Raw genomic sequence first — 18285 nt, 5'->3', positions numbered from 1 at the left:
TGTGACAGGAGGAAATATGATGTTTCTCAATTTCAGTGGGAATGAGAATAAGCTATATGAGAAAAACAAAACACAATGATGCTTACACTGTGGACCAGCCTCAAGCTGTTTATAAGCTGCCAGTGCAGCCCATGACTAATAAAGTTTGGATGTCTTTTCATGGTTGCTTTTCTGCTTCCATTTCCTTATGTTTCTTGGAGGCTTTGTGCTGTAGTTTCCCTTGAGATTGCTTTTGTACCTGTGAAAAATTTTACTGTTTGGATAAATAATTTGAATGCCTTGTCAGATCATAGCATAATATCAATCTGAATGACACAACCCTAATTCCAGGGAGAAGGAAATGCATGTAGGAGAGGGAGTGAAGAAATATTTTTTTTAAACTAAATATTTTGCAAGTTTTAGTTGTTCTGCAGCTTTCATAGGTGTTTTTGGAAAGAAAAACTCTGGAGTGTTTCATGGAAACCCTAATCTCCATGTTTGTCTGACCCCGTGGTTTGCATTTCAGATAATTTTTTTCTTTTTCTATGCTGCCCCAAAAGATGAAGAACTGAATTTGACAAATTCTCATTTAACACTATTGTACCTGCAGCAGTTCCTTCTAGGTTTTAATGCAGACCTCTGTGAGTGAAAGTTTAAATAGCCTTGTGTGTGTCAATTCTGTTATGTGCTCATTGCCTCGCTTTCTTGGCTTGTAAGAGCAGCCCAGCCTCCTTGGCATTAGGTAGTGCCCTTAAGCCATGAAAATGCCTTAAGCTATGGGATTTGCTGTGATAAAAGATATGCCATCAGCAAATGCTCACCCTCATTACTGTTCCCAGCAGTGACACAGAGAGGAAGTCCTGTTCCTTCCATTCTGTTCTTTTCCTTTTCTATTTCTTCACTTCCTTTCTTTTCAAGCTCTCTTCCCCCCCATCTTTTTATCCCTCCGTCTCATTTTCCACATTGCCATCACTCTATATTTCCTTATATCTGCGCTTACTGAAAAACTTTTGCAGGTGACTCTGCAGAGTGGGGAGCACTGATCAAAGCCAACCTCGTGTCCTGTGCCCCAAGGGTAGAGCTCATCTGGGGCAGATGCAGAAAGCACAGCTGAGAAGGCCGTGTGCCTGGTTTTCAAGAGCTAAATGAATAAAATAGGTTCTCTACTGAGATTCTACCACAAATAACTGTCTGTATAGGTATATAGTAAAGTCCAAATGGATTATTAAAGCTTTCTGTCTCCAGCAGTCTCCTGCAGACATGTGAATGCAGCGAGTAAACCCTTTATGTGTCAGCCTGTGCCTGCACCTGTCTTGCTGGCATTAAGAGGGATCTCGTGTGCAGCATAGACAGGGAGGGGGCTGAAGAGCCAGCTGGGACTGTGTCCCTCTCGTGCTGAGCTCAGAACATGATGAAGAGCACTGAGAAAGTCCCTGCCCTACAGAAGCAGCAGTGTGAATGTACCCGAGGCTGACGAGAAGCCAACTGGAAGAGCAAAGGGAGCTTCTGAAAGTGTTAGCCAGACCCCTGTAGCAGGCTCCAGTTGCAAAACAGCCTTGGTTTGAAAAGTTTATCCATTGCAGTCTTCTGAATACTTGCTCTTAAGATCTAACATCTTAAGGGCTAACATAGATGTAAAGAAAATGAGATGGAACTTTCATGTTCTTTGCCTTCAGGCTATTAGGCCGTTGAACAAAGTCAGAAGTTGTGTGTGTCTTTGTGGTCTTTTGAGTGCCTCTGCATAGGCAGCTCTGAAACTTTTTCTCCCAAATCTTTGAAGAAAGAAAATCCTCAAAGCGAAACCTTTCTGATGAAAATCCTTGGTTTCAGCAAATTATCTCTTAAATAAAAGCCCCCTGTAATTCCTGACTAGTTTAAGTTGGGATGTTAAAGGAAAGAGTTTAAAGGTCTTACATCAGTATGTCAGATTCAAGAAGTGGCTTCTGACTGTCTAAGATCATTTCAGGGTTTTGTGGCTCATTTTAGAACAAATTGGATTATTTTTCCTCTACATTTATTTATTCTTGCAATTCTAATGAGAAAAGAAAATAATTGACACATTTTCTTTGAGTGGTGACTTGGTTCCATTCCTTTGTTGGATACATTAGTTTTTGTTATAAGCATAAATCTGACTATTCCCCATTCCTAACACACTTTGCAGCATAACCTTCTGACTTAAATGGGGCAGCTGCAGCCTTTAGGTCTAAATTAAGTAATTCTTGTGTTCAACTGGGAACAAATGAAAGTCTATCCAAAACAAAACTTTAGCAAAGTGAGAAGCAGAACAAAACGTGATGGAGGCGAGTGAGCACAAGTGTGAGGAAATTGAGGAACACAGATAACTAGAGAAAGCTGGTAAGAAGCACAGGTTAAAATATAAGGGATGCAATCAATTTTAATCTATTAATGAAGTAAAAGTACATCAGGGTCATTGACTGGAGAGGTGCCTTCTGCTGCTGTTCAGCTGGTGGATTATTGCTTTTTTCCCTTATCCAGTAGAGCTTTGTTTCTCAAAGAGTCTTTTCAGAAGAATTCATTAGGGAGCAAAATTGCTATCATAATACAGTTTTTCTTCCTTAAACCATTTGGAATACATAAATGCAGTATATAGTACAGGAAAAAAGGAAGAAAAGGATTTAGATAGCCATGAAAAGTTCTCTTCCTCTACAAGAAAAAGAAATACTATGTTTAAAGGGTTTTCAGAAATCCAGATACTTTTACAGTCCTGGAAATCACAAAATATTAGTTTATGTTCTTAGACAGGAGTGTGAATCTCTGTGAGTTTGTTTTTTTTTTTCCAAGGTATTAAATCCTGGATTATACCAAAGCTAAGACTTCTCCATTCCACAGAAACAGGTATTTCATCCCCAAAATTCAGAAGTTCCCTGGCACCCCATGGCACCATTGCCCTTTACCACCATAGAAATCTGGTGCTTTGGAAAATTTCCTCCAATTGAGAGGTAGAGAGATCTTTCTAAAACATGCCTTCCTCTGAGTATGGTAAAACTGAGTGAGTGCTAGGCCCTGGGAAAATTGTATCCTGAAAATCTGATGTGGAACTTTTTTACTCTAACCTTCTATCAGCACAGCTTTTGCTATTTTGTATGATTTATATTACTTTTGGGGACACTGCTTGACTTTTATGCACAAAAGTTCAGCAGTGCTGTGAGTGAATTGTTACCTTCTTTTCAACAACTGAAAATTAAGACCTGCAAATCTTGGCTTACAAAGCTTGACTTCCATTAAAATGTAATTACCTCCCTTTTGTGCCTTATACATTAAGAGTGGCTTCAAATGGTGTGTGGCTCCTGCTCAACTGAATTACTTTCATTTGCTGCTTGCATAGTAAGAATGAGATTCTGGAATAAAGATGACTGTTTAAAGAGGAGTGCTGCAATTCGAAATTGCACAGATAAAGTTCTGCTAATCAAATTAACTTGTTTACTTGCTAAGAACCTGTCTGGAATTTTTGTTACTGATCATCTTGGGCCCACAGAAAGTGGGTCCAGTGCTAATCCGTGACCAGTTTTTAATCCTGTGAATAATTCCATGTTTTGTGACTATTAGTAGGGTTATTCTGGTGATGAAGGATTAGATAATCCAGTGCTTGTGCATTGGCACAGTTTGCTCCTGCAGGGCTGTTTGGTTTTTGATCTTGCTGGAAGTGCCCTGGTTCCGGGGGGAACAGAGTGGCTGTGCAATGCTTGGATGTTGCACACTGCAGGGACTACCAGGCATTTGGAATTTGCTCTCTGCATGCGCCCTGCTCCTGGGTATTTAGCCTGAATGAGCAGGTCCCTGAACTGACCAAAGTCTGCTCTTCTGAAATCCAGGATTTTCATCCTTCTTTTTGCTTTGCTTCTGCCTCTCTGGACCCTGAATTCTACCATAGATAGCTCCTAAAGATACCACCAACTGGTGTCTGGCACAAGTGGGCCACCTAACTTGAAAGCAAATAGGGCAGTGAGTAGATTTAGATTCAAATGCTGCGTGGGCTGGTGTGAACCTGAGTTTCATCTGGTTAAGTGTTTTTACCATAGCGTCTCTCTATATTTTTGGTAGTGCTTGTCTGCAGCAAACACATTCCCTGGAGGCAAAGGACAGCTGGTGCACAGCTCTGTGGCTCTGCCTGTGGAAATACTGCACTCAGTGGGGTGGGTGGGGAGAAGGAGGCTGCTGTAGGCCCAAACTCCTGAAAGTGGCAGGGTTCTGCTCAGAATAGCTCCTGCTTACTGAGCAGCTTTTCCTGCTCCCCTCTGGCTCAGTGCTGAGTGTTGCTGGGGTCCCACTGCTTTGCAGTGCCAGTGAGATGTGGAATCATCTTTGTGCTCCTCCATCACACAGGCTGTCTCAGTGGGCTCTGCTTAGGCACTGTAATTTCTGATGGACCATGTTAAGATGCCTGGTAGGAAATGGCTGAACTGAAGGTCTTAACATCCAGTCTGTGCTAACCTGAATTGAATTTTGATCATTTTCATGTGTGGAACAGGCAACTGAAGGGGACTGTTGGACAGTGTACTGAGGGGATCTTCCCCTAACTTAACTGGCAAATGCTGGAGTTTGGGACTGATGAGCTGGCAGATAACTCTCATTGTTTGAACTTGTCAGCCTTTTGAGCATGGTGATTTCAGTCATTCCTGGTTTCTCTGGGGAGGGTAGCACTGGCAGGGTGATCAGGGTGATGTGGTTCCCAGTGTGGCTGTGACCCAGCAGTTGTCATAAAAGTAGAAATCGTAGCATAGGGCGAACAGAGGTGAGGACAATAAAAACCTGAATGACACAAATGCAAAGAGTATGAAGAGAAATGAAAAAACATGAACAAAGTGCATCTTAAACAACTTTATACATTGTTAGCCATGGGCGTACCATAGCCTGATCATAATCAAAACAGGTACAGTGTGGCTGTAAACAGACTTCTGCATGAGCATATGAACATCAACATTTTAAGAGGTCAGCACATGGGTATTGGTATCTGTGGTGGGAATCATAAAAGAGCCTAAGGGCTGGGAAATATTTGGGCAGTTTCCTTTTCTCCTCTTTTTTTTTTTTTTTTTGTTTTGTTTTAATACACCCACATTTGTGTGTAGATTTGTCATTTCATGGAGCAAATATGCTGTGCATCAATCCAGATTACCTATCTGAAAGATGAAGCTGTGGTGGTTGTGAGTACTTTTAATGAGGGAGGAATTCCATCTGGCTCATGACAGTTTTACTCTGCTGAGGCCCAAAGCAGAGTCACTTGTCTTTGGAGGTAGATGGGTTTGGAAGTTTGGAGGATGTGCAAATTACCACAAGGCAGACAAAGGGGAAGAATTGAGAAAGGAAGAGATATGCACCATTAAGTGCAAATGGATAAACAGTGGGTTGTCTGGTACCTCAGGTCAAGTGAGGATGGTGCATTCATGTGACTCCAGACCAAAGTCTTCTCCTGGTGCTGACCTCATTCCTACCATGAGCTGCACAAACTCTTCTGCAGAGTCCTGTTAGCAGTCTGCCTGCATTTATGTGTCTCCTTTGCCCTTAGTAAATGTGGTTCAAGTCTGCATTGTGCCCTGCTGCTTCTGCTGGGTCTAAATAAACATTGCAGATTCCAGTGCTGGTCTGATTGATAAAATGCCACTGTTCTTTCAGAGAAAGTGGTGTAGTGTGGGGAATAAAAAGTATGAAGAAGAGTGCAATCAATGCAGAATCCAGGAGGGGCAGTCTTATAGAGAGGCAAAATTAGAGGAACTGGAGGATGTGGGTAAAAGAGATTGAGGGAGAATATAGGAAGTTTGCAGGGTGGAGGCAAAGCTGTAGCTGAAAGCAAATTAGATACCAAGTCAATGAAAGATTACTTTTTCTAATGACAGGTTATGAAATAGTGTCAGATTCTGTGAATAGCTCCAGACTACAGACATTCAGATGCATATGCAAGCAGACACACACATGCAAAAGCAGTGGGAAAAAATTAGTTTTCAAATTTAAAAAAAATTCACTTCTTCTTTTAAATTATCTCTTTGAAATTATTATCCCTTTGAAATTTAAGCAAAGTTTTTAAGGGAAAGAGATTTTAGAGGAGGTTATATGACTAAACAAGTATTTTATTTTGCTTTGACTAAAGGATTATTGGAAGCAATTTTTGTTTTGTTATAACAGGTGAAGAAAAAAATGTTGGTTTGAAACACTAGGGAAAAGGAAAAACAACCATCAGAGAAATGTGGTAGCCTAAATTTGCCTTCTGCTGGAGGTACCTGGCCCTATCCATACCTGAAAGAAGTTGGTGTAGTTGCCTTGACTTTAATGAAAACAAGCTGTTTTTAGCACAACTGGTGATTCCTTGACTATGTTATGTAGAGGGGAAAGAATCATATTTAAAAATAACAATTCCAGCTTAAGGGGCTAAGTGCTTTTCTTCTCATTCAAGGTGATAGCTGTTATTTAACCAGAGGTGGTGTTCATGGCAACAAGGTTGGCAGAGTTCAAGAAGTGCTCGGACAGCCCTCTCAGGCAACATGGTGTGATTTTTTTGTGTGGTCCTGTGCAGGGCCAGGAGTTTGACTCAGTGATCCTTCTGGATCCCTTCTAATTCAGGTTATTCTATGATTCTATAATAGTTTTGATTGGTTTGAGTAATGATGTCCAGGTTTAGGCAAACCTGGGTCTGCTTGCTTGATGTTCTGGTTCCAGGAGAGATGCTTCACAGAAGCTTTGTTTCCATCCCTCTGTGCTACCTGTTGTGCTGTTTTGTGCTGGTATCAATAGGGATTCACTCATGTTCCCAGTGAGAGCTGTTACTTTCCCCATTACAAGGTGACATGTGACACAAGAGCACCTAATCCTCTTAATTTGTTTTAATTTCCAAGGTCCCTCTGTGAATTTCCTTTACCTGCTGAACACCACGCTACCCTAGAGTACAGAGAAAACTGCTGCAGGTGGTAGTACAACACACAAATTTTCACTTGTGCCTTCCCATCCTTCCCTTACATACCCCAAATTAATTAGAGAAGCAGATGCTCCTTGTTCCTTTGCTCATCCCATCAGTCTCAGCTGGCTGGACAGGCCATGCTCCCAGGACCCCAGGCCTATGGTAAAAGGAGGGTAATCCTGATGATGGGGAGAAAATGACAAGGAGGACTCTGTAATATCAGAAGGTTAATTAATTACTTTATTATATTATTTTATACTATATTATACTACATTTAAACTGAATCTGCACAAGCACTCCACTGCCCAGAACCTTGTGGCTGTCTGCTGACCGACAGTCTGCACACACGCTTGGCCCTGACAGGCCAAGGAAACAAAACCCCATCACTCTGGGTAAACAGTCTCCATATTGCATTCTACTTTGGCACAACACAGGAGCAGCAAATGAGATAAAAATTGGTTTGATTATTCTTTTTTCTGCTTCTTCTACTGCTTCAGAGATTGTGAATCCCACACAGGCCGTGCTCCCGTTGCCTCCCGAGTGCACATAGGTGTCTGTCCCAGGGGAACGGGGAAGGGTTGGCAGTGGAGGAGCTGGAGAAACAAGAGAGCTTTCTCCTCCTGCTCTGGAGCTGCTCACACATTCAGAGAAAGCCAAAGGCTCACAATGAGACAGAAAGGAAGCAGGGGAAGGGTGTATGTGTGGGTAGTGTGTGCAGTGCTTTCTTCCCGCTCTCCACTGAGCCGTGACCTGGTTTCTCCAGGAGATGCCTGCTGTTTTCTTATTTTCCAAGCAAGTTCCTGAGACAATGCTTTGCATGCCAAACAGGGTCAGCCCTCAGATAGGGAGGGTTCTGAACTGAACATGCAACTCCCTCTCTATCTTCTCTACTGCCTCGACCTTTCCTGTTATTTTTCTTCTTTTCCTTCTCTTCTCCCTTTCTTTGTTCAAAATGAGGAGACAATTCTTATGTGCTGGAGAGAAAAAAAAAAGAGGAACTTCCACGGGTGTTAAATGAAATTTATTGCAGTGCCTGCTAGACACTAATTTTTTATTGTTTTTGTTATATCTTGACAGAATCCAAGAAGAAGAAAAAGGAAGGCAAGAAACAAGAGAAGATGCTGGATTAATGGAGTCAACTCGGGCAATGTGAGAAAGGGACATCAGCAAACATGATCAGTTAACAGTTTCATTTATACCTAGGCATCTTATCCTAAAATTATTTATAGCTTAATGGTACCATAGAAGGAAAAAAGCAAACACAGAAAAAAATCCTTTTTTTTTATATTACTTTAGTATTTTTAATGTATAACCCTAACAACAATTTTTAGAGGCCTGTAATAAAGGACTCCAAACTCATTTAGAAAATTATGTCTATTGTATATTGAAAATGTAGAGCTTTTTAATTTTTTTTTCTCAAGTCTTGCATAGGTCTCAGTCTGGTAATTAGTGCATGCAAGCAGAACCTGAGCCTGTGTGGGGCTCTGCTGAAGCCAGTGGTACCCTGTGTGAACATAGCACTCTGGCTGGATGCATTTATATTTAAGATTGGGACCTTATATCTGAAAAATTGAGGCCTGTTTCTTAATATCTGATTACATCTGCATAACTGTATGAAACTGTTTCTTTAAGGAAAGGATGGGGGCATTTTGTTGAGTATTTACAAGTATGGGATTTTCTTGGATGTGTGCTTAATGTTCATTCCAAAATGTCACCATCTACAGGTAAAAACCAGTAACACGCCTTTCCTTAACCATATTTTGAATGTTGGCAGTAAATCTAAAATCTTACAACAACTGGACATAAAAGAGTCCTAATTTTCCATGATTTTCTAGCAATGATTTTTCAAAGTGGAATGATGACAAAACTTTCCGCTTTTCAGCATATCAGTGTTGGTGGATGGTGTCCTCCATTTCACCTATCAAAACTGAAAAATGCTGTGTATTATTTGTTAATTTTGACAAAAGGGGGAAAATAATTTTCATAAAAGATCTAGTTGAAATTTTTGTGATTCTGCCTAACCCAGCTCTCTTTTGTATCAGTTGCAATATTCCTGTTAATCTTAACTATAGCTGGTTAAAAAATAGTATGTCTGGTGGGAAATAAAAGGAGAAATCTGTTTGAAAACCACCAGAGGTAGTTCATATATTTGACCAAAAAAGGGACAATTTTTGGGACCTGAAGCCAATAGGAATGAAATAATTTTTGGTTTATCTTTCAGTAAAACAGAAGGGAAATACAAAACCAGTATCTTTTGCTTTCTTACATTTTTATATAAGCAAAAAACCTTGGGAAAAGCTCAGTCAACCTAAAATTAGTTGTGATTTTTTTTTTAATATAGTCTGCAGGGAAAAAAAGGAGAAAAATTACAACCAGCTGTTTTTCAGTTTGTTCAGTTTTACCTAATTTAAATTATTCTGAATCCTGAGGGAAGTCACAAAGTAGAAAAAAGATCTGACAAATGGCTGGTCTGTCTCAAAGTAAAGGGTTGTTTAATGAGCTGACAACAAGCCGACCAAAATTTTTAGAGGAAACATAAGGGATTTCAGTGCCCAGGTTAAGTTCAAAATCATTGCTTCGGAATTCTAAATCTTAAAATTCAGCAGAAAGAAATAATCTTTGCCATTTGTGTGGGCTGCAAGCTGGTCAAGAGGAACAGTCTCCCCCGTACTCCTGCATGGTACCCCCTGACTTCAGTGAAGCTGCAGCAGGCTGTGTTCACCTGAGTAAATCACATTTCTCTCTTGGGATTAGCTTGTAGACAAGCAGAGAGTCTTTTTCTTTCCATACTAACATCACTCCCCTTTATTATGAGAAAGAATTGTAACAGTTGTAGAGCTTGCCCTCTTTTTTCTCACACGGAGGGTATGGCTGATCTGGACTCACAGTGAGGCAACTCCTTCTGTTCCCAAACACTCCTGAAGCCTCCTAACCAAGGCTGCACATAGCTTAAGGTAGACTAGCCTCACAATTCTTTCCCAGACTCCTTGGGTGTGTTTTGCAGTCTGTGTTAATGTCCTCGTTATTTTGACCATGCTGTTAGACATACCTGAGTCTGTGGTATAGTTAAAAATGTCCCCCACACATGGTGGAGGTGCAATGACCAAATCTAAAATCATAAAGGCTCATATTTAGGTGGTTTTGGGTGCTATTTGGTTTGTTCATGGTCTAATCAGGTCTACCTGTGCTTGTGCCTCAGACTTAAACTAATGGTTTGGTAGGTCTGGTTGAAAGCAAAGGGAGAAGGAAACTTTTTTTCACTCACCAAAGGTTTGTCTGTCTACATGCTGCATCAGTTCACTTGAAGTGGCTCAACTTTGAGTGCCAACACTGTTGCACCATTGTCTCACACTGGTTAATCTAGTCCATGTTTCATAGGGAGCTGGCAGGAATTGGGAATGATGTTGAGACCAACACTTTGATTGTCATTTAACAAAACTTAGATGTGACTTCTTATATCCACCTCCATGAATATAAAGAAAATAAACTCCCCTGTGTTTCCTGTGATGCCTCATGGTCCTTTCGTTTAACTGCCCCTCTGGCTTGTTAAAGGAACATTCCTAATAGATTTTGAAGCAAGCTAGTCAGGTTCCTGTGGTGGCATAGGGCCTTCATGGAGAGAGTTTACAGAAAACAAAGAAACAAAACAAAAAATATCATGTTAGGACCAGAAGAAAATTCAGCAAAGGGTGTGAAATAGGAGAACATTTCTTATGCACAATCCGCATATGTTTGGATCTATATTGGCATCTTATTGTTGACAGCAATTAGAGTAATAGTTCATAAATTTAGAATGAAGAAAATTTCCAATAAGCCAGAAGAAAACGTTAAGTGGAAAGTCTAGCTATGCAGGAGATGATAAAATAATTTATGGCAGAACAGAGAGGAAGATTGAATGGGTCAGTCAGGTCAGCTCTAAAAGGAGGCTCCCAGTACCTAGTAGGAGCCCTTGTTTCACTAGTGACATTATCAAGAAAGCAAAAGGCAAGATTCTGAACAAAACCTCTTCCCACTCATCCTGATCAGTTTCTACTTCAGTCATTCTGAAACTTCTCCATATTTGCTTTCGTATCTTCTACTCTCCCTGATTGGGAGGGCAAGCTGGTCTGACTGCTGTGGAAGCAGCTACTTCAGATGAAAAACGTGTTTACCCTCTTGGTGCTATCCTATTACAATGAAAAATGACTTAGCATAGATGTGTTGCTTACCTAGTTTAACAGACAGAAATTTGTTTCATGAATGTCCCTCTCAAGGAATGGTTTACATCTTCATTTGCTACAGCTGTAATGGAGTATGGGGAGGTGATCAAAAACCCCAAATGACAGCCTTTTTCTGAGTGCTCAGATCTATTATAAAAGAGATGGGTGAGTTGCTGAACATCAGCTATGGATGAATCTGCATCCAGATTCTGGATTCCAGTGAGTCTAAACCTGAATATATTTGGGTATATTTGGGTATATCTCCCTTCTCTTTCTCTAACTAAGCTGAGGCAATGCTGCTTTCAGTTAGGCCTGTCTATATCTTGATTTAAAACAGTCTTTGAGGACTGGGACATTTTCTGACTTAGACATGTCTTCTGAAAGAAATGCCCAGGTCAGCCTGGCCTATTTAACAGTCTGCTAAGTGCAGAAAAACTTCTGGGCAAGGCTCCAGGAAGGGAAAATGTTTTTTTTACATGCAGGTAGATACTAACTTGTAATTTACTGATTTTCATCTTCTAATTCCATAATGACATTCTGGGCTGAACTGCTTTTCAAAGGAGAAAAGTTAGAAGAAATGAAAGAATAACAATTAGAAAATGTATAAACAGGCAGCTTTGGAGAGTCAGTTAAGAAGAGAAAAATAGGAAATCAGGAGCATTTTATACAAATTTCTATTGCCTGTTCCTTACATGCAAAAGGCAGAACAACTGTTTGGCACATTTGATTTTATGCTTTCCCTGATTTGTGCCTTAATGAAAACAAATCAAATGTAAAGTGTTGCAGAGAAGTAATGTCCCACTTCAGCCTCAAAAGAAAGTGTTCAAGTGCAGAAAAAGTCAAAAGGAGACAATAGTATACAGGCTAATGTGAATGCTGAGGATGGGACAACAACCTAATTTTCCCTCAAGTCTAGGAACTGCAGCAACATTAATAATGTAAACTCACCACTTTTGTAAAGCAATATATTGGTGAGGTGGACACTAATTTGATATCCCACAGCAGTGGGATTTCATGTCTCCACATGAAAAATGTCTCCCAAATCATCCTAAGGGAAACAGTATGTCAGTGGGGGTAGATGTCTTGTATTCAGTCCATTTTAATTCTCTAGGACAGCACTTCTCTGAAGCTGAGACTGAGTTCTCTCCTTTGCAGAGACAGATTATATATGTTGCCTCCCTTCCCACACTTATCCATAATTTTGATAGCATTTATTCTGTCAGTTCTGCTAAGGCACTTTACTTCTCAGTTCAACTTTTGTGGATGTTGATGATCTCTCCTCATCCTTGAGACTATATTCTCCATTTCTTCCCGGATTGTTGCAAAACAGCCCCAGGAAGCTCATACCACAGATTTCCTCCAACTGTGTCCTTCTGAAATTAAGACACAGTAGCAACTTTTTAATCTCTGTATGACAGTGAAGTATGATAATGAGCAGAGTCAGTCCCTGGATTTGCTGGGAGGATGGATTGCTGGTAAAACTTTCCTCATAACTTGATCTTGTCATGGCTTCCCAGGGGACAGAAATTATCAAATGATCATCTCAAAAGTTAGAGGCATTGATGCAGGAGTGTCTGTCTTCAAACAAAAAAAACACAGAAAACCACCTTAACTAGATAAATAGTGGCAAGCAGCTGTATCCTTTACCACTGTCCTCTTTTATCATCAAATTATTGTGGTGCATAGAGTTTCAGGCATAGTGAAAGACTTGCCTGAGCAGGTGTAGAGCATGGAGAGAGCCTCTTCCACCCAGGGGTGTTTGCATTTGGAGAAGATGTCGGTAGTCTCATTCATAGCAGCATCAAACTTTGCTTTTGGATCAAAACTAAACAATGCTGAAATCAAATCATTTTCCTAATGGCCTCTTTCTGCCACTCGTCACAAATGGCTGTCTGTCTTGTGGTCTCATCACTCTGAAGTGAGCAAGAATCTGGGAAAGCATGAGAATTCAGCTATATTCAACTATTATCATCTCATTGGTGGGGTTGTACTTTAGCCCTTTCTGCAGTTTAGCATTTAAATTTGGATGTCATGGAGTCCCAAATGGCTAAAGAACTCTGTAAGTATCTCCTAGCCTTTAAATCACTTGGCTTTGAGTGAGTTGTATATGTAAAAACTGTACCTACGGATTTGACTCCTTTCTTAAAAAACCCACATGATAACAAAAAAAAAAAACCCACAACAAAACTGAAAACGTGTCCAGAGAGTGGATTTATTGATGAGCTAAAAAAGGAGGTGCACAAGTATTCCATTGCATTGGAAGTTAAGGACTGTACAAAAGCTTTAACCCTGATGGAAAGCTAGGAAAATGGGCAGCCTCTGCAGGGCTGTTTTACCCACAGCCAATTTCATTCCTTAAATTTTGCTGTTTGAGCTCCCTCGCTCTATTCTATCTGGCAACAAGACATTATTTAGCTTTTCTTATTAGATCATTGATTGCACTCCCCATATTACAATCATGTAGTTCATCTAGACTTCTACAGCTGGAGGAAATGGCTGTGATAGTCCAGAGTGTGTTGTGGTTGCTGAGGTGGCCTAAAGCAGAGACAGGCTGCAGCTTGGAGCTAGAATCCACCTTAATGCAGGTGTCAGCATCAGACACAGCAGCTCTCTAAATACACACACATGCATACTGCATATATATATATATATGCACACACTATATATATATACATTCATACATGGGGAAAACTCTAGAAAGGTGCATGCATAACTCTAAATATGAATCACAACTGGTGCTGCCACGTTTTCAGGCTGTGGTTGAAATGAAAGAGCTTTTTGTCCTGTGCTGTTGTTCAAGTGAGGATACACAAGTAGGATGAAGAGCTAGATTTCTTCCCACTTGCCAGCACTTCAGTTTAAGGATAGCTGTGTCCAAGGGAAATGCAAAACACATGCCGATGTAATGGCCAAAAGGACTTAATGTCACGGTGATGTTCTCTTCTGTCACACCAAGTACACGCAAGGGCTTTGTTCAAAGTGGACGAACTACTTCAGTTAAGTGTGAACATATAAACACAGACAGGAAAAGTCTTTTTCTCTGCCAATAAAAAGTGAGGAAAATGGGTAAAATAAGATGGAAAAATAAAAGTAAGAGAGAAATCATATTAATTCTTGTAGTTTGCGTGGTAAACTGAAAGGAGAAATGAAAGTCAAAATAACAAAGCCTGAATATCATGTTCAATGGATTTCTAATTCTGTATATATCTATTAAACCAGTGCTATATGATATCTTCTTATGGGTTACTTTCTTTTCCTGTTCCTTTTCCTTTTTTTTTTCCAGTTTGTATATTGATTTTGTAAGCTAGCAGTGTGTTACCTTTTCAATTTTTTAAAACTTGTATGAAAGCCATATATCCATATTGTAGAACGAAAGCATTAATCCTGTAACATCCCTTGATGTTTCCCTTAGCTCTGTGGGATTTTGGGGGGCTCTAGTGAATGTATATGTTTACCAATTGTATCAGCGTAATTTACTTGCTCTTAGTGGCGATAAAGAATTAAATAAACTAATACACAGACACATGGTGTTCTCATTTGGCTGTGGAAACTGTTTCTGGAGCTTCTTAAAATATTTCTAAATATTTAATGGTATCTCTTTATTAGTTTTTGTTGGCTGTAGGAGTGGCTTGTCACACAAACAGATCTGTAAATTCAGAAAAAGTTTTAGTCTGTAAAAGAGGTCTGCCAGAAAGTGAATCTAGCAGGAAACATTTCTTTGGTTTGTGCCCACTAAAGCCTGTCTGCCCCAATTTCCTGGCACTTTTCAGTTCTTTTAAGCAGCTTGTTTCACTATACAGTTATTTCAACCTGTGTGGTATTGACACAATGATGGATTACAGATGAAGAGTTTGATTTTTTAAAAAATTACGCCGTCAGGTAAGCAGTGGTAAACCCTCATGCCCAGATTTGTCATGCTCAGCTGTTTTACTTTAATAGTCACTTTAATATATGCATGTGTGTGTGTTTGGTGAGAGGTGATTAAGACTCAAGAGTAGAACAAAGAAGCCACATTCCAATTTCTCTGGGTGTTTTTTTCTGTGTCCAACTATTAGTTAAAATCTTAGAATAATTAATTAATTACTCCAGGAAACCCATTCCATCAGTCACTGCCAAAAGAAGAAGATGCTTCACGTTTTTTACAAGAAAAGGAGATTGATATAGACTTCTAAAATTGTTTGGAAGAAAATTAAGTATTGTAAGGTATAAAAACTGACAGTCCATTCTTCAAAGCACTAATGCACTCAGAAACCTAAATTCTATCCTTGGAAAAGAGACTGAGTACTCACTATTGTTTAATTACAAAAGAAAAATGTTAATTCCTTTTTAATATGCTGCTTGGCAGTTAGTTACATTTTTAGCTTACAGGGTAGTGAGAGAGTTTTAAGATGCTCTTGTACTTCCATGTGAGGTATCTGATCCTGTCAGGAAATGTGAGCTGCTTGAGGAGTGTGTCAAGTCACGGTTTGTTTCCCTAAGCTCCATCATGCTGGAGACACAGTTCTGGATTTCTCATGTCCTTCCCACCTCTGTCCTCAGATGCTGACTGAGCTGTAAACATGGAACAGAGCTTTTACACCCATTCTTTTTGGTTGGGTTGCTTTCCTGGAGCAGGGTCTTAGCACCTTTTTGGTTTGTTTTGTGTGGAGTGGATGAATAGAGAGGACTCCATGCAGAAGAGACCCAAGTTCTGCTCCACTTTGTGCTCCAAGCTTTTGGGACTGGTGCTTCATTAGGTGGGTCTGGATGGAAGGAAGACCACCAGAGGTGAGTGGGGTGAGATGTCTGCAGGCAAATATCTGTTAGCAGCACAAAGCCTCTTTGAGACCTTTTAATCTGATGCACTACCACAGCTGAAGTTCAAAGCCTTTTTGCACTTCATCATCCCTCTATCCTTGCATAGGATAGACTTGTAATTAAAACTCAAATGCCTGATAGTCACCCTCACACAGACACAGAGATGCACGCACTTCATCCCTTGCCTTGAAAATCAGATGAAGCAGCAGCACCTGACTTTCACTGGGAACAGGGAATTTACAAAATGAACTCATGTTCAGGATGAAACCTTCTCACAAAGTAGTAATCCAGGTTTTTGTCCATTATTATCTTTTATGGTGATATGAGGATTTGCCTACATGAGATTCTCTCTGTTTTTCTTAGTTAGCTGGTGCTAATTGTCTCCAGTGAAACCCAAATGGAAGAAAAAAACCCTTGTAATCTTGTAGTAAAATACAATTCTGATATAAAATCTTCACTGGGAGCATTTCTGAAGAAAGATTATTACATTTGTGGTCAAATGAGATTTGACATTAAATACAAATATACATACACACAGAGACTATCTTTTACAGAAAAATATATCCATCCTTACTGAGTACCCTGAGTTACTGTAACTCACAGTACTCAGTAAGGATGGAGATATTTTAGGCTTTGCTGCTACATAATTATCACCGAAGTTATTGTCTCCATTGGCAAAGAATGTTTTTTGTTTGTGTTTATTTAGTCTCTGCTTTCTTAGTTAACACTTTTCATTTGCTGCTTTACACCATTTCTACCACAGGAGCAAAAGATGAAATCTTGGATCTGAAGAGGTCAGTAACAATTTTTTTTGTTCTGTTCAGTACATAAAGCCTTGCAATACTAAAACACACCCAAAAAGTCTGTCTTAAAAATATTGTTTTCAGTTAATCAACAGCTATTTAAGAGTTTTTATTACTCGTGTTTACTACTGGAATTTCTGGAGGCAGAGTAAGAGAAAAGTGTTTTATGTTGGGAATGCAGGAAAAGTAAAGATCTTTCTGTAATGACAATTAACTTGCATCCCCTTGCATTTTGAGATACAGATTTTTTTTTCCCCCGATATACAATTTTAAAACCCTACTGTTCCTAATAAAAGCATTCTGTGCCTGTATAATTATGGGGTGTATGTATAATGTATAATGTATGTATAATTATATATATGGCGGCTTTCTAGCTGAAAGCTTTTTTTATTCCATTATTTTTTAAAATTTTTATGACTCATTACAATTCAGTAGAGATGCTCATGGGATCTAGATGTTCAACCTTGGTCAAGTGCAGTGGGTGCTGCTCCAGGGTGCACAATGGGGCTCAGTAGGATGAAGTGGCTGCCTGGGAATGTGCTTGATGCAGTGGGAATCTCCAGCTGGAAGGGTGAACCAGCTTCCAATTCCTCCTCAAAGCATTTATGGTGGAGGTAGTAGCCAAAGAGATGTTCCCCCTTCCTTTCTCTTAGTTTCTTTCGTGCTTGTTTGCTTGCTTCCTTTCTTCCACTTTTTCCTTGGGCTTAGGACTCACGCCGCTGACCTGGAATTCAGGGTTGAAGTGATTACCTGAGAAGAAACATGTCCGTGATGTCTGCAATTACATGGAGTCACTGTTGTAAATAGTCTTAAAACTTCTGTGGGGCTAGAAGATATGGGAAGAAATTCTGGGGAGAAGTGGTTTTGAAAAGTGGGAATGGAATAAAGATCAACATAACAAAACTCTGGGTACATGTATTAGGAAAAGACACAAGAAAGGACACAGACTGGGGCACTGAAGAAACCTGTCCCAAATATAGGTTTGCCTGGGTGGTTGCTGGAACTGGCTGCAAGGTAAGCCAAGTATATCTGACATATAAAAATATATAGGTCATATATAAATATATATATATATATATATATACACATATATTTAGTATATCTGACAAGATATACTAAAAAGGATTTATGTTGAATTCAGGACCTGATTTTGGATATATTCCAAATGTGAACTGGCCCATTTTCAGCATGGCAAAATGTGTTGAGACTCATGATATAATATGCAAAGATCCTAAAATATGTAATATCTCAGTCCTGTAACAATTTACATGAGTGCTGTGCACGTAGTCCTACTGACTCAACGGGACATTCCCCAGTGCCAAAAGGGGTGGCAAGAGCAGGTCTCCATTTCTCCTTAGCTGGGAATGAAGTGCCATGTTTGTTCTCTTTGCTGCTGTCCTCCTTTGCTGACAGGGGTCCATCACACCCCCTGTATAACTGAGTGTCTCAGAGACAAAACATGCACTCCCTCTGATAAACACTGTTTTGTAAGTAGCTGAATTTGAACTGGGCCTGGGTTATCACAATTGCTGCTTGCTGTCTTATCAGGAGAGCTCCCTAAATAAGCTACTGCTCTATCTGCTCACATGCAAAGGAAAAA

General features: G+C 39.9%; 1 protein-coding gene across 2 annotated transcripts in view; it reads left to right on the top strand.

The window, feature by feature from the left end:
• Nucleotides 1-14606, top strand: part of PTN (pleiotrophin) — a 78505-nt gene extending 63899 nt beyond the window's left edge. For both annotated transcript variants that reach the window (XM_071422456.1, XM_071422457.1), the window contains exon 5: nucleotides 7964-14606. In XM_071422456.1, coding sequence (XP_071278557.1) covers nucleotides 7964-8016 — 53 coding nt within the window. In that variant the 3' untranslated portion in view covers nucleotides 8017-14606. The remainder of the gene's footprint in view (nucleotides 1-7963) is intronic.
• Nucleotides 14607-18285: the final 3679 nt, after the last annotated feature.

Source organism: Agelaius tricolor, unplaced genomic scaffold (genome assembly GCF_023055355.1).
Source record: "Agelaius tricolor isolate 1412-34295 unplaced genomic scaffold, bAgeTri1.0.p SCAF_3, whole genome shotgun sequence".
NCBI classification, from domain to species: Eukaryota; Metazoa; Chordata; class Aves; order Passeriformes; family Icteridae; genus Agelaius; species Agelaius tricolor.
Note: the sequence above shows the minus strand (reverse complement) of the source record. Positions and strands in the feature narration are given on the sequence as shown.